General features: G+C 45.9%; 5 protein-coding genes across 5 annotated transcripts; 3 read left to right on the top strand and 2 right to left on the bottom strand.

Annotated features, from left to right (window-relative positions):
• Positions 1 to 1,007: 1,007 nt before the first annotated feature.
• N7487_011606 (uncharacterized protein) lies at positions 1,008 to 1,598 on the bottom strand (the record flags this gene model as incomplete). The annotated part of the gene is made up of 1 exon (XM_056879336.1): positions 1,008 to 1,598. One exon carries the CDS (start codon positions 1,596 to 1,598, stop codon positions 1,008 to 1,010), a length of 591 nt encoding a protein of 196 aa, XP_056724655.1.
• A 581-nt stretch (positions 1,599 to 2,179) lies between these two features.
• Positions 2,180 to 3,757, top strand: N7487_011605 (glycosyltransferase family 69 protein; the record flags this gene model as incomplete). The annotated part of the gene is made up of 1 exon (XM_056879335.1): positions 2,180 to 3,757. One exon carries the CDS (start codon positions 2,180 to 2,182, stop codon positions 3,755 to 3,757), a length of 1,578 nt encoding a protein of 525 aa, XP_056724654.1.
• A 171-nt stretch (positions 3,758 to 3,928) lies between these two features.
• N7487_011604 (cytochrome P450) lies at positions 3,929 to 6,039 on the top strand (the record flags this gene model as incomplete). The annotated part of the gene is made up of 6 exons (XM_056879334.1): positions 3,929 to 3,994; positions 4,226 to 4,558; positions 4,610 to 4,850; positions 4,909 to 5,027; positions 5,085 to 5,867; positions 5,926 to 6,039. The coding sequence occupies 6 exons, from the start codon at positions 3,929 to 3,931 to the stop codon at positions 6,037 to 6,039; spliced, it is 1,656 nt and encodes a 551-aa protein (XP_056724653.1).
• Positions 6,040 to 6,714: 675 nt separating this feature from the next.
• N7487_011603 (uncharacterized protein) lies at positions 6,715 to 8,352 on the top strand (the record flags this gene model as incomplete). The annotated part of the gene is made up of 4 exons (XM_056879333.1): positions 6,715 to 7,020; positions 7,187 to 8,053; positions 8,111 to 8,220; positions 8,277 to 8,352. 4 exons carry the CDS (start codon positions 6,715 to 6,717, stop codon positions 8,350 to 8,352), a joined length of 1,359 nt encoding a protein of 452 aa, XP_056724652.1.
• Positions 8,353 to 11,484: 3,132 nt separating this feature from the next.
• N7487_011602 (uncharacterized protein) lies at positions 11,485 to 12,312 on the bottom strand (the record flags this gene model as incomplete). The annotated part of the gene is made up of 1 exon (XM_056879332.1): positions 11,485 to 12,312. One exon carries the CDS (start codon positions 12,310 to 12,312, stop codon positions 11,485 to 11,487), a length of 828 nt encoding a protein of 275 aa, XP_056724651.1.
• Between the last annotated feature and the right edge of the window lie 2,064 nt (positions 12,313 to 14,376).

Here is a 14,376-nt window from a genome sequence, read left to right as displayed (position 1 = left end):
GCAACATGCATTGCTACCCTGTCAGTTGACTTCGATCTAGGGAAAACCCATTAGATCACTGCTGGAATGACAGACCCGGTCACTTGACCAGGGGTTATATCATTTTCCGTTCTCCATTTAATGAACAATATCTGATATCTTTTGGAGTGGAAAGGGGAATTTGGAAAAGGGACGGAAGAACGGAAGCAATGGAAGGAATATCCAATTTACTTTTTCTCCACTTGTGTCATACTAACACGCGACTGGTGTGACCTCGGCATCCGAAATAGGTCTTGTGCGGCGCATTCACCCGATTGTCGGGATTACACTGCACTAGGTACTCCATATAGTAGGATCAGATAACTCCGATTGGGAAGGTGTAAGCTTATGGTCTCTAGCGGGTAGTGTACAAATATAGGATAACATTGGTTTAATATCAAAATGAGAACATGAGCAGAAAGAGGATCCTAGAGTCTACATATATAGCCACATATAAGTAGAGGTCCAGAAGTAGTCCGTATAAGGTAGACAGACACCCCACTACTCATATTGTAAGTTCCATTTGATAAAGCCAAACTCACAAGTAATTTAACTAATGCGCACAATGTACTACTTGGAAAGCCCAACATTTGTCGCCATGTATAAATCAACATTAATTGCTGTGTTCATGCAACCTAGGTAGTAACCCCGCAGCATAGCCAATCATCTATCATGACAAAGGTCGAACAATAAATCTAAAATGTAATCAATTTATTGGAACCTATTCGCACATCGGCTGATCTGCACTATTTCAGTCATCTTTGGCGCAGAGGTGGACCTGAAACTCTGTGGAGCCGTAGTATATCTGCAGCAAGCCGGTATCTTTATTTCTACCTGAATAGATCGTGAATGTCCTGCTGTGTTCCAGGGTCAAGAGTAGTCTTACTTTCACTTCATTCGAATCATCCTATTCATCATATATCATCATTGTTCGTAGTGGCCATCGCCATCTACTTATTGGGGCATATAACTAACAACATCCCACTAATCTATTCCTCTATAATCAAATGACCAAAATTGACAGGCAACTTCCCACCCTCGCTTGATGGCCGGGCAGCATAGACACCAACCCAGAAGTCCTTCACATTCTCCTCCGCAAAGACCCAAGTGACCTCCCGGATAGGGGACTTCTGCAAGCCCTCAACAAGATAGATCCACAGACTATTGTCCTTTTCCTTGACCAACTCAAGAGTTGCTGCACCACCGCCCGAGGGCACTGGAAGCAAGCTCCAGTCCGCCCAGTTGTCTTTGGCGACAACGCTGAGGTGGGGTCTGCCGTTGGTGAGTTCAATGCCGCTCTTCACCCACTTCTGGCCACCGTCGGCGGTATTCAGGACAAGAATTATGCCACCCTGGTCATAGTTCTTCTCCCAAAGGGCATTGAAGGCGACGCGGATCCGCTTGAATGACTTCAACGACACAGACTTGTACAAGATCGGGGCTGAGAAGCGGGTGGTGGAGGGCGGCTTGGCCCATATATCTGTGGAAGCTGGCGCATTGATGGTGAACTCTGGGGGAGGAGTACCATTGCCTGGGACTTCAGCATCTGAGTTGACGAATTTGAATTGCGATTGCGACATGGTGGGCTGTGGAATGCGGGGAAGCAGTATGATCACAGATGAAGTATGTTCAGTCACCACGCCGCAGATATTTGAGCAAGTGAGTAGGTTAAGTGTAAGATGGGGCAGTTCAAAGCAAGTGAACACAGAGAGTGAATGGGAGGATGAATGATTTCATCTGGGCGCGAACAGAACTGGCTGTCCACGGGTGCCCCGACTACAGCTACGTCACTACATATCGGAACCTCCATCGGGAAATCACGTTACACATTTGTTTTCTACTGGAGTCACCCAAATGATGAAATATACAAGGAGGGTCTCCATCTAAACCTGTTGTTCGGTGTTTTATCTCCCTATCTACAATCATACTCATTTAAGCCCAGAAATATTTGAACTACACATTGTACATCTATCATATACTTGTTGGTATCACGTGATATATTGATGATGTAAGATCTCAATGGGGCCCGGCGCGGGCGAAATCACCAAACAGGTTGCTTTTCATTATCACCAATAATGGCTGCAACGGGCCATCTTATTGGATCAATTTGCAGTTGAAGATAGTCCCAAGGGTTTATACCCATTTGGTGACACGGTCCACCATGACTGCGCGACTACTCCATCCCGATGAATGGGAACTTGCCTCACGGTCCTCAGTTGACTCGCAGGGGACGTTCAACCTCGACGAGGCTGATTTTGAAGCCCAAGTCCCTTCTTCATCCAAATTTGGCGAACGCCAACTGCCCTGGCTATCCCGTTTTCTCTCTTCGGCATCGGCAGGTTATCGCCGCCTGAACAACCCTTCCAGACCGGCCCTCGCAGGCACACCACGACCGAGCTGTTCTCGACGTTTCTGTATTCGCCGCTGTTGCTACCTCCCCGTTGTCGCCGGTATTGTCTTTGTACTCGCGCTTTTCACCTCGATGCTTTTCCCATCTTATACCCATCTGCCCACGCATTACTCTACACTCCGCAAATCAATACTCGAAAGCTCATATCCCGGACGAGGCAATCCCCGCCAAGAGAAGGTCTTTATTGCAGCAAGTCTGTATGATGGTGGTGGCAAGCTTGCCCAGGGCCAGTGGGGAACACAACTCCTGGAGTTGATTGATTTGCTTGGGCCTGACAATGTGTTCCTGAGTATCTACGAGAACGACAGCGGTGAGGAGGGAGAGCGCGCATTACGCGCGTTAGAGGAGAAAGTGCAGTGCCAGAAATCAATTGTGTCTGAAAAGCACCTGGACCTGAAGAGTATGCCGACTGTGACCATTCCTGGTGGATCAAAGCGAATCAAGCGCATCGAATATCTAGCCCAGGCTCGGAACCGAGCACTACAGCCCTTGACCGACCACCCGGAGCTGAAATTCGATAAGCTTCTATATCTGAACGATATCCTCTTCCACCCCTCCGAGGTCCCCCAGCTCTTATTCTCAACAAATGCCAATGAAGATGGCGTTGCCCAATACCGTGCAGCCTGTGCTGTAGATTTCGACAACCCCATCAAATTCTACGACACATATGCCACCCGCGATCTTGAAGGTTACAGCATGGGTCTCCCCTTCTACCCATGGTTCACTACATCCGGCAAAGGTGAGAGCCGAAGAGATGTCCTGGCCGGCAAAGACGCAGTGCGTGTTCGCAGCTGCTGGGGCGGAATGGTGGCATTTGATGCCAAATACTTCCAAAAAGGATCGCCGCCGCCTACAACCCCCAACCCAGCACGTTTCCGCTCCGGTCCCGATCTCTTCTGGGAGGCTTCCGAATGCTGCCTCATCCACGCGGACATCCAAGACCCGCCAACAAACGTTGACGAGATAACCGATACGGGCATCTACATGAACCCGTTCGTGCGAACCGCCTATGACCACCGCACTCTCTCTTGGTTGGGAATCACCCGCCGTTTCGAGGGGCTCTATGCGTTCCTCCATAACCTTGGAAACCACCTTGTCGGTCTACCTTGGCACAATCCCCGTCGCACGGAAGTCCCCGGTCAAACTGTGCAGGAGACTGTGTGGGTTCCAAATGCTGCACACAACGGTGGCGGCTCTTTCCAAGTTGTTGATCGAGTTGCGGGCAATGACGGCTTTTGTGGTCGTCGTGGTCTTCAAGTTATTGTTGAAAACCGTAAGCCCGGACAGAAAGGATTCGAGAGTATTCCTGTCCCATCGATGAAGCTTTAATGTTCTGGAATCAAATACCCACTCTACCCATTCTTGTTATATAGATTTCCTTATCCTTTGGTGTCTTTGGTGTATTGATAGCTTTGTTGGAGAGACCTTTAGGAGCTTTAGATAAATGAATAATATGTGGACCAATGTTTATATCTCTGAGCACCTGTGGCGTTGACAAAAATGGCCGCTTTTGGAGCCACCAGCCTGTACCACCACTATTCCGGGTCCGTTCACCTGGGCAGCATTGTTACATGCAGTCATCCTCCGACACTACCTACATATAAAGATATATAGTTACCCATGTAGGTACGCTCCTAAGTTACTACGGCTATACTCTTCAGGCGAGACTCATTCCGCAGGTACTTAGGTAGCTACAAGAGCGGAATTCTCCCATTTCCCCGCATTTCCCCGCATTTCCCAAATCGACGGTGTATACATAAATAGTATGCCTATTAGTTAGGTATACTAGGACACTAGCAGACAATACCTGTGGACTTCACCATGGCTATCATCTCGGAAGTATTGATCTCAATCTGGTCACATCTACCAGCCATCCTTGTCACTCTTACCTTATTTCACTTCACTCGCAACTATTTCAAACCAGGAGTAACGTCAATTCCCGGGCCATTACTGGCTAAGTTAACAAACCTTTGGAGGTTTATCGATGTCGCCAATGGTCGCGCAGAAGTGACCCTTTACAATCTTCACCAAAAACATGGGGACTACGTTCGACTAGGACCCAACGTAGTCAGTGTGCAGAATTTGGATGCTTTGAAAACGATATATGGCATTAATAAGGGATATCAAAAGGTCAGTTCAAGTTACAAGAAGTAAATTGATCTTTTCGCTAACATTCGCAAGACAAATTTCTACTCTGTTCAGCAGCAGCTTGCCAAAGGCAGACCGACACCTACACTATTTACTACAACCGATGAGGTTTTCCATGCTGCTATTAAAAGACCTATCTCATCAGCTTACTCAATGAGTACCTTGACCGAGTTCGAGCCTTTTGTGGATAAGACCATTCATACCTTATTTGGAAAACTGGATGAGTTTGTAGCTGAAGCAAAAGTCTGCGATATTGCTGCTTGGCTACAATACTGTAAGTGGTCTCTTTCTTCCCATGTGACATGAGAGCAGGATCTAACATAGCTCAAAAGATGCATTTGATGTCATCGGAGAATTGACGTTCAGTAAGCCACTTGGGTTCCTCGAAAAAGGGAAAGATATCGATGGAATCATCGTCGCATTGGAGCATATGCTCGACTATTCCGGAAAGGTTGGCATTGCGACGTATTAGATAATTGACTTCACAGCTAATGAGATTGGGGCATAGATTGGGCAGATGCCATGGCTCGACTACCTTTTCATCAAGAACCCTCTCAAGAGTCTTTTCGGAGGGGGTTCAACTGGGGCTGTGGCTCGCTTTGCTCGCGCAAGACTAGACGAACGGTTGAACCAGAAAATCACATCACCCGTGGCCAATAAGCAAAAGGACTTTCTCGATCGTTTCTTGGAAGCGAGAAATGAGCACCCGAATATTGTGGGCGATAACCAAGTCTTCTCATACACAATCAGCAATATGAATGCTGGCTCCGACACAACGGCGATATCTCTCCGAGCAATTCTTTATTACACCCTTAAGAACCCGCGAGCAAGTATGAAACTGCAGCAAGAGCTTACCACCGCCTTGGAAGAAAATCAGATCTCTTTACCTGTCTCGTGGAAACAAAGCCAAGAGCAACTCCCTTACCTCGATGCGGTGATCAAAGAAGCACTACGTCTTCACCCAGCCGTAGGATTAATGCTTGAGCGGGTCGTTCCCGCTGAGGGACTCCAACTTCCTGGTGGCGGACCATTTTTGCCAGCTGGGACGATAGTTGGTGCCAATCCGTGGATAGTACATCGGAGCCACGTCTTTGGAGAGAATGTTGAGTCGTTTGTCCCAGAGCGGTGGCTTAAGATGGATACTGAGTCTGAGACCAGTTTCCAGGACAGGAAGCAGAAGATGATGCGTGCGACATTTACTTTCGGGGCTGGACCGAGGACTTGCATTGGCAAGAATATCAGTCTGCTTGAGATATATAAGTTGATTCCGTCGCTATTTCTAAGATACAAGGTGAGGATACGGCTTTCGAACCGAGATTTGGGATCTGACACTAACTGGGGCTCCTTAGATTGAATTCAATGATCCTAGCGCAGAATGGGAGATTATTAATGCATGGTTTGTGAGACAAAAGAACATGGACGTGAGGTTGACACATAACAACGAGGTTATAGCAAGATCATGAGGTAAGGCAGTGGCGTGAAGAGGGAATGTTAGGAATATAAAATTAAGTTGAAAGGGCAATACAATTTCCGTTTATATTTACCCACCAGGTTTTATATTGTAGATAAGAATAGCTGAAGCTACCTTGCTAGCGAGCTCAAAAGATATCACAACCATCCTTCTGGTGTTTAGTTGCCTGGCGAACAAGATTCACCTAAAACACAATGAGACAGGCTGATGAAAGCACCAGTAACCTCCCGAAGAGTAACCAGGAGCACTGCTTGTTCACACCGGGAGATTTCTTTGTTAGATATCGTGCTAATAGTTTGTCTTTCTAGAGACCTGTTCTCATTAAACATGTTAAGGGTATATACATGATATATGCCTGGGTGATTATATCTTGATGTCCATGTCCGAATCTTCAGACTTGGTCTTGGAAGAATGAGAAAGGCAGTACCCGTTATAGTAACATCCATAGTATTCCATACTAGTAGGACTAGTAGGACTAGTATAGATGAAGTTGACTGCTCCTTCCCTCAACTCAAAAGGCAAGACTCGTGCCTTCTCAAGTCAAAGACACAACCACCCCAAAACATTCTACGCGCGTCCAACCTCCCAAAATAAAATGTTTTGTTTTCCTCCTCTTCTTCTCTTCCTCTTCTCCACCTCATCCTGATTTCTTTCTTTTTGTTGCATCATGGAGAAACCTAAGGTTATTGGACCTAACGGTCTTGCTCCAATCACTCTCGACAAGCAAGCTGATATTCGTATCACCACCAAGGTCATCTACGACGTGATCTCCAACTGCGATATGATCAGTCTGGAGGAGAGCATCCATGCCCCTGTTGCTATTCGCAAGCAGGCTCGCGCCGATCGCCTTGCTGGAGTGCAGACAGTGTCAGCTCGCCTCAAGGCTCATCGCTTCGCCCAGCTGGAGATGGATATCCCCTCCAAGCTCTATGATGCCTCGAAGGATATTGAGATGGCCGTGAAGCTCAACAGGGTATGTCGCACTCTTCTCCCCATACACACCTCGATATTTTCCACTATATGTTCGTGTGCTTCTTGACGCACTCTTTTTTTTGTTCATCGACCCCTTCAACTGCCACCACCCTCGAGAATAACACTCTTGTCTCTTTGTTACTTTGTCCCACACTGATCTTTCATAGGACAAGAAAGCCCTTGCGTCTCGTGTTCCTGACTCCCGTGCCCCCGTTGTCACTCTGAAGGATGCCCCTTCTCGTGTCAGCACTTCGCGTGCCCCCGATGCTCAGAAGACTTCTGTTATTGATCCTCGCGCTAAGCCATTTGTTCCTGCAACCACCGCCAAGGCCCCTGGTCCCAAGGATGAAGTCGCTCATGCGCCTGTGAAGAGTACTCCTCGCAAGGCGACTACTGGACCTAAGAAGGTAATTCCTGCCAAAGCTGATACCGAGAGTAAGGATGCAGACAATGTCTCTATTGGTAGTTCCAAGGCATCCCAGAAGCTTGAGTCCACCGGAGACAAGGAGTCCACTGGCTCTCCCAAGCAGACCAGAGGCCTTACTGCCCCTGCTGATTTCATGAAGCAATTCCGTTTGCTTCAATTACAGAAGCAAATGGCACCCAAGGTTGCGCCTGCTGGACCTCCTCGACGAATAGTTTTCGGAAATCTTCCCGAGTGGGCGAATACCTCTAGCATCCTACAGCTTGTCTACGGCGGTGCTATCGAGCGCGCTTGGAGTGAGAACGGCAAGGTCATTGTGCAGTTTGTTCAGAAAGACGATTGTGTCAAATACCATGAGAACCACTCCGACGGCATCAAGTTGAAAGATGGTGACGACGACCTCATCATTTCCGTTACCATGCCGGAGGAAGGTCTGCCGGACAATGCCGAGCTTTGGAGTCGTGTTGAAGAGGGAGCGTCCCGTGTCGTTTCTCTCTCAGGTCTTGCAACTGGCTTCAGGACTAGCGACAACGAGAATATTTTGGGCATTTCCGCTGACCCTATCTGGGGCAGCAAGGGCTTTGACCATATTCTGATCAAACAGGCTGAGGTAAGTTTAGATGCCAGTGTCTCTATGCTTTTTGTCCCTACTAACTTAGCTTTTAAGGCTGGTGTTGATGTTCAAGTCTTCTTCTATGACCTCCACGACGGTTGGGACTTCTTGCATAGCATCAAGGAAGGAGCGTACGACTGCATTGCCAGCTTCGAAGTTGACCCGTAGGTTACCGGTTTACAGTTCCACCACGTGAGTTCTTTACTAATTATTCCACCAGATGCGCTCTTTCTGAGGGATTCCACTTCATGGATGAGCCCAACTTGATGTTCTCTGCAATCCTCGCCGTGGAGTAGTTGGATATGAACTCCATATTCATCGACAGCCCCGGCGGTGTCGATAGTCATTTTGACTATTTGATTTGATCACAGTGAAGGAGATAGGGAGCTAAAAGCTATCACTTCTGAATTCAGATCTTCCTATTTGTTTTCGATGGGTCTTCAGTTAGTGATTCTTCCTTTTGTTAGGACCTGATTCTATCTAGCGTAGCCCAATCAATGAAATACAAGTTAACATTCAATTGAGGATTTGATGGGAACACAGGAGCCACCAGATATTGTAGAACCCAACCCCTCCACCCCACCATACACGGTGTACAGCAGCCGCTACAGGAGCAATCCAACATCGACATGCAGGTCAACCATGACAATGCCCACAGCCCGACATACACCTGTGGACACAACCTTAGCCGTACCACCTAGATCCCTACGCAGTACACTCTCGCACAACCTCAATGCCGTCTCAGGAAAATATCCGACACCAAAGAACTCAATTGCGCCAAAGAAGCATATACATAATAAGCCCTACTTAATTGGCCGAATGAAATTAGATTAGTCACAAACTATATCGGCATTTGTAGTGCCCCTCTTGCTCTTTCCATATTAGTGCTGATGGAATTCGACAGTGCGAAAGATGGATAGTGGTCGATTGGAGCTTATTGTGGAGTTTTGGGAATTTAGTGCGAATTGTAGTGCCGGGGATGTCGAACCGAGGTGGATAGCTTTCGAATTGTCTAAATTTTATTTTTTTTCTGGGATGGATTGGTATTGTAGTATATTAGTATGTACTCCGTATGCAGAGTACAATAAACAATATACATTATACATTATACACCACTTTGCTGTACTAGAGTGCCAATCCAGGCCAGTTCAACCTTTGAAACATACATGCAAATTGCCCCATATGCAGTATTACTCCGTTCGAATTGGTTCCTGTGTCGCAGCACTGTCACACAATAGGCTGTACCACTTCTATAATGCAGAGCCTAGTCTTTTTTTTTTCTACACTTCTATACTTCTACACCGAGTGTGGAAATGTTGCAATCGAATGAAAAAACCCATAAATCCACAATTCGCTTGAAACAGCTAGATCGTACCTCGGTATAATACAAAACATACAATAGCCCCAAGTACATTTCCGCCTGAATTTTCCCCTGGAAAGCCACCAATCACCTCAGGTACAACATACTATCATACTATCTAAATATCAATACCTCGGCAATTCATAGATTCTCCATTATAGACCGTTAGTACACATAATAACACATTTTTGCATTTCCTATGGGCGCATTTACAACATACTCAACACGCCTCACTTACATATCGGCCCCCTTATTGCGTTCGTAGCCCCACAGCCCGGAATAACACCCACCAACCATCCAACAATCTCCAAAAACAATGAGGCTGAGACATCGGATCGGAAGTTATCTTTCTGTCAGAGAGTGAAAAGAAAAAAAAAAAAAAAGGACTCATGGAGCCCACAGGTGCATCCCTGAAACTGGACACGCTAGGAATTGGCAGGATTGGCCCCATTTACATTCATGTTTTCTTTTCTTCGTTTTTCGACGATCTCTATTTTACAATCCATAGTTATCGAACTAGGAAAATAAGTAGATAAGATCAAAAAGGAGACAATCGCCAAAAAACAAAAGCAAAGAAAGCAAATGCCGAAGTGCGACACGTCAATTCTGTTTTAGTCTGTCTATTATTGCTAGACTCGTCGCCGAGAATATAAACTATTAGAACATGTATAGATTCTACAATCTAGTATTCCGTGCGGAGTATGATTCTCCTTAATAGGTATCTATATATTGGTTGTCTATGGAGTAACAACTCACTCTATATCAAACAACACCCCTGATTATCCGGTTAAAAGCATGACAACTAGCCCCCAATGTATATATTGAACTGTACATAAGTACCAATGAACCACGAACCATGAACTAACAATACAATCCTTTAGCCTAAGCCCCTAGCATGCCTGTAGCCTCGGTTTTGGAAAGCTCCAATGGGAAGTACTAATCCATACAGGTACATTGCTCTGCCGTTCTTGCGTTCTTGCATACTCTGTAAGTCGAAGAATGGAGATAGGAAAGAGAATACGAGGGTGTTGCAAAAAATAAAATAAAAGTACCCACCCCCTTAATGTAGTAGAAATGGTCAAGCTCGCACGGAGAGAATCCATAGAACCTGATCTTCATACGGAGTACTTAGTACGGATATGGAGCACTTAGACGAAATATGGCGTGAAGGATCAGGACCCCCACGATCGACGGATCTGATGGATTGGCCGAGCTGTGGATAAATAAGTTCTTTTCTTAGTACGGTCCGGCCGGCTGTGCTGATTAGCGGGTTGAATTCCGTACAGAGAACGGAGTTCGGAATTCAAAATAAAATATTCTTTTGTTCTAGTGGGAATCACACAATGGCTGTGGGTGGTTGGTGCTGCATATGTAACAAATACCAAGCAGATGCGATGCTTGGTATGATATGTATGATATGTATGATCTATGATCTATAATCCATGATCTCAACGGGTTGAACTCAACGGTTCCTCCGGCTATCCTTCCTGAGTTGGGAGGCCAGATGAGGCCCGGGCTGAGCCAAATATCGAAGGTGAGGAAGGGACCATGTGCGTCAAGATTTGGAATGCATAGATGCATACTTCAAGGACAAGAAAAGCAAGGGTTATTATCTGGGGATGTGGATGTGGTTGAACAATAATGCAGAGATTATGTGTGATTCGTCATACCGAATATCTGACTAGAAAGGGAATGATTTTAATTTCGAATTCAACGAATCTTTATAGTATCATAATATCTAGATCTAAATCTGAATGTGATTCTCACAGGTATGGATTGCTCCATACGGCGTATTGTAGATATTATACCCAAGAAAACAAACTTCCAAGGTTGAAAGGGTGTAGGAAGTGAGAGTGTCAAAAGACAACGAAAAGACAGGAACCCCGGTGGAAGATTTGAACAACGAGAGAACATCAAAAAGACAAGCAGACCTCCCACGCTGAACAGAAGGTATCTTAAATAAAGACGAAGACCGACCCACGCAAAAACATAGACAGTAGAACACAAATTGACCTCCCAAAAAAAAAAACATATCCCAACATATCCCCAAAATAAAGAAAAGACAAAATCACCGTCGCAACGCAACATCCCCTTCCTTCCTCATCCAAGGATACCAAACATTAGTATATTCCCTAACCCCAAACTTGGGCGCTGCTCCATGATCCCCAGCAAGCGCAGCCGAAGCCCCTTCTCTCAGGAACTCCCCATCCCGCATCCGCCTCTGCTCACGCAGAGTCGGACACTTCTTCTCCTTAATGAAGCGATAAAACTTGCACTGGATACCCTGGAAGCCACGTCTCTGACGGTCCGGGAACTGGCGATTGAAAGCCTCCCGGACCTCCTTCCACTCCTGACACAGATCGACACGGTGGTACCAGATGAAGTACATTTCCTCTTCCTCGTACTTTGGACGGGGAGGACGACGACGGTCGCCGTTCGTCGAAGACGAACTCGAGACGCTTGAGTAGCGCTCGCGGGGATGGTAAGGGTCCGGCGAAGAGGGCGCGGACAACGAGCTTTGGTTTGTGCTTGCGCTTGCGCGGTGTGCGTTTGCGCTGTTTGAGGGGCGGTAGGTGAAGAACATCTGGTGGGATTGAGAAGGGTTTACACTGTGGTGACTGGCGTTTGTGCTAGTGCTCTGGGTGGTGGTTGTTGTTGTGCTTGAGAGTGCGCCTGAGCTGGTGTCGTGATAAGAGCGGTTGTACCAGTAGTTTGGGCTTGGAGGGAAGCTTGGTGAGGGTTGCTGGTGATAGCTGTGGCGGTGGGATGGTGGGATTGAGGCGTGTTGAGTTCGTGGAGAGATTTCTCCATCGCCTGGGTTGAGTAAGGCGTCGATTTTCATTTTGCTTTGACGAGCTGATGGCAGTGTTGAGTATGATTCTGTGTGTGTTGCCATTTTGGAGATCATGGGTTTTTTGGGGGGGTTTTTTGGGTTGTTGCCAGTACGTAGGAAGTTTTGGCTGAAGATGAAATTTATAGAGACCAAGCTTTGGAACCCTCCGAATGCTCAGACCAGGTCTGATAATAGATGTGGGGATATAGAGGTTCTATATCAGAGAGCCAATGGATGATGTGAAGTACAGAAAGTAAGGAAGTATAATATGCCTTTGGGGTAACGGGCAAGGTTTATAGATCTCGGAACTCTAGAAAAAAGAAAAGATACTGGAATACAACTCGGTCTTAAATGAGAGCAAAAAAAAAGGATTCCGAAATTCCCCCAAAAAAATAAATAAAATAGTTCTCAGACTAACAGCGCTGTTGGGTGCACTGGACCGACTGCCTGGGTCTGGTTGTGTTCCTTTGGCCCCCTGTATAGTTGTGTACCGCGGATACACAAGGCTCCTGGGCTAACAGGGGTCCTTTTTTTTTGGAGGTTCGGTTCCACCCCCAGAGAGACTGCTATTCGAAATAATAAAATATAATATATATAATGTATAAATATTAAAATAATAATAAAGGGAATTAAATGGACCGGTGAACCGGACTGTTACTCCGTGTTCGGTGTTAGTGGAGAGACCGTATGGAGGGTGATTAATATTATTATTTTCGCCACGAATTTAATGTGATATCTTTTGCTGTGGCAATGGCATCGGTCTACTCCGATTCCTACATTTTTATTTTCTTTTATTTCGAGTCCTTCTTTTTCTTTGTAAAGTAAAGTTTGGCGGCAATTTTGGCTATACCGTTGATAGCTCCTCTAGCTTTATGACACAATCTGGACGATCTTCTAATTTTGCTTTTCTTTTTTTCCTTTCTTTTTTTTTCATTTCGTGTATTGTATATATGCAAGTTACAAAAAAACGGGGGCCACGCGGTAACCAAAATTACAATTTACCTTTAGCCTTTTGCAATCTTAGCGCCAAGGCGAAGTTTATGAATGACAAATCCCGGATTTGGTTTGCTGTCGAATATCAAAACGTAGTTACCCGAGAACATTCGAGGGTAAATGAACGATTTCCCATCAATTCTTTCTCTCTGTACAGGATGCAGCCTTGCTACTGCATGAGCGGTTAGGTGATAGGCTCGATTGAGATTCAACTTTGGGGACACATATGAGTTAATATAAAAATAAAAACAGAAATAGAAATAAACAGACGAAGAAATGGAGAAAATGGAGAAATGGAGAAATGAAATCGTGTGTGCATTATCTGTTTTAGTGACAGTGTTTCATTTGCGCTGTCCAACGCTACTAAGTACCCGTTCATGTGAGAAGTGGATAGACTAATTGATACAGTCAGGTGTGTTGACTATGTTTTTCTTTTAGTTTTTTTTTACTTCCATTTCTTTTTTTTTTCGAGGGTCATGGATGTGGGAAGGGAAGGGGGGGAGAGTGCAGAAATTAAAGAGAAGAAAAAAAAACCAACACAAACGCGCGGCGTCTATTGGTAGACGCAAAAGTCATCTGTTGCGACGTACGCCATGGCCCTGGGATGCCAGGACGAATGAGCGTGAGGAGCTAATGCAAGCTCAATTTGGCACTGCCAACACATCTGTCTTTCCCAGGTTGCCAGGCGCATTATGAGGTAAGAGGGATGAGATCTTTGACCGTAGCACATAGTTTTCCCTCTCTACTATCCTCTTCAGGGCCTTTTACGGCGCTTTCGAGATTCTTATACATAATTACCTTATACCTTATGTACTTGTTCTTATCACATATCTTGACCAAGATATACCGAACCATGGTTTGTTTTTTTGTTCCAAACACCGGACGCGGGGGGAATTGGGGAGATCCAATAATGGGCTCCAGCGTCAACTCGGCAGCAGCCGATACAGAGAGCGGATTTCCCGCGCAGTCAACTTGCATTGCCTCAAACAGAATATCAAATCCGTGCCGATACATGTCCACTTCTGGACCCGCCCCTGTTTACTACATATGATGTTACTCGCGTGATAATATTTTTCCTCTGCGCCATTTTTGCCCTCGATCTGCGCCTTGACCAGGTCGATCGTCAGTCATCTG

Source organism: Penicillium crustosum, assembly GCF_028827405.1.
Source record: "Penicillium crustosum strain IBT 35664 chromosome Unknown utg000005l_segment0_segment0, whole genome shotgun sequence".
NCBI classification, from domain to species: domain Eukaryota; kingdom Fungi; phylum Ascomycota; class Eurotiomycetes; order Eurotiales; family Aspergillaceae; genus Penicillium; species Penicillium crustosum.
The sequence above is the reverse complement of the archived record's forward strand: the minus strand, read 5'-3'. Positions and strand labels throughout refer to the sequence as shown.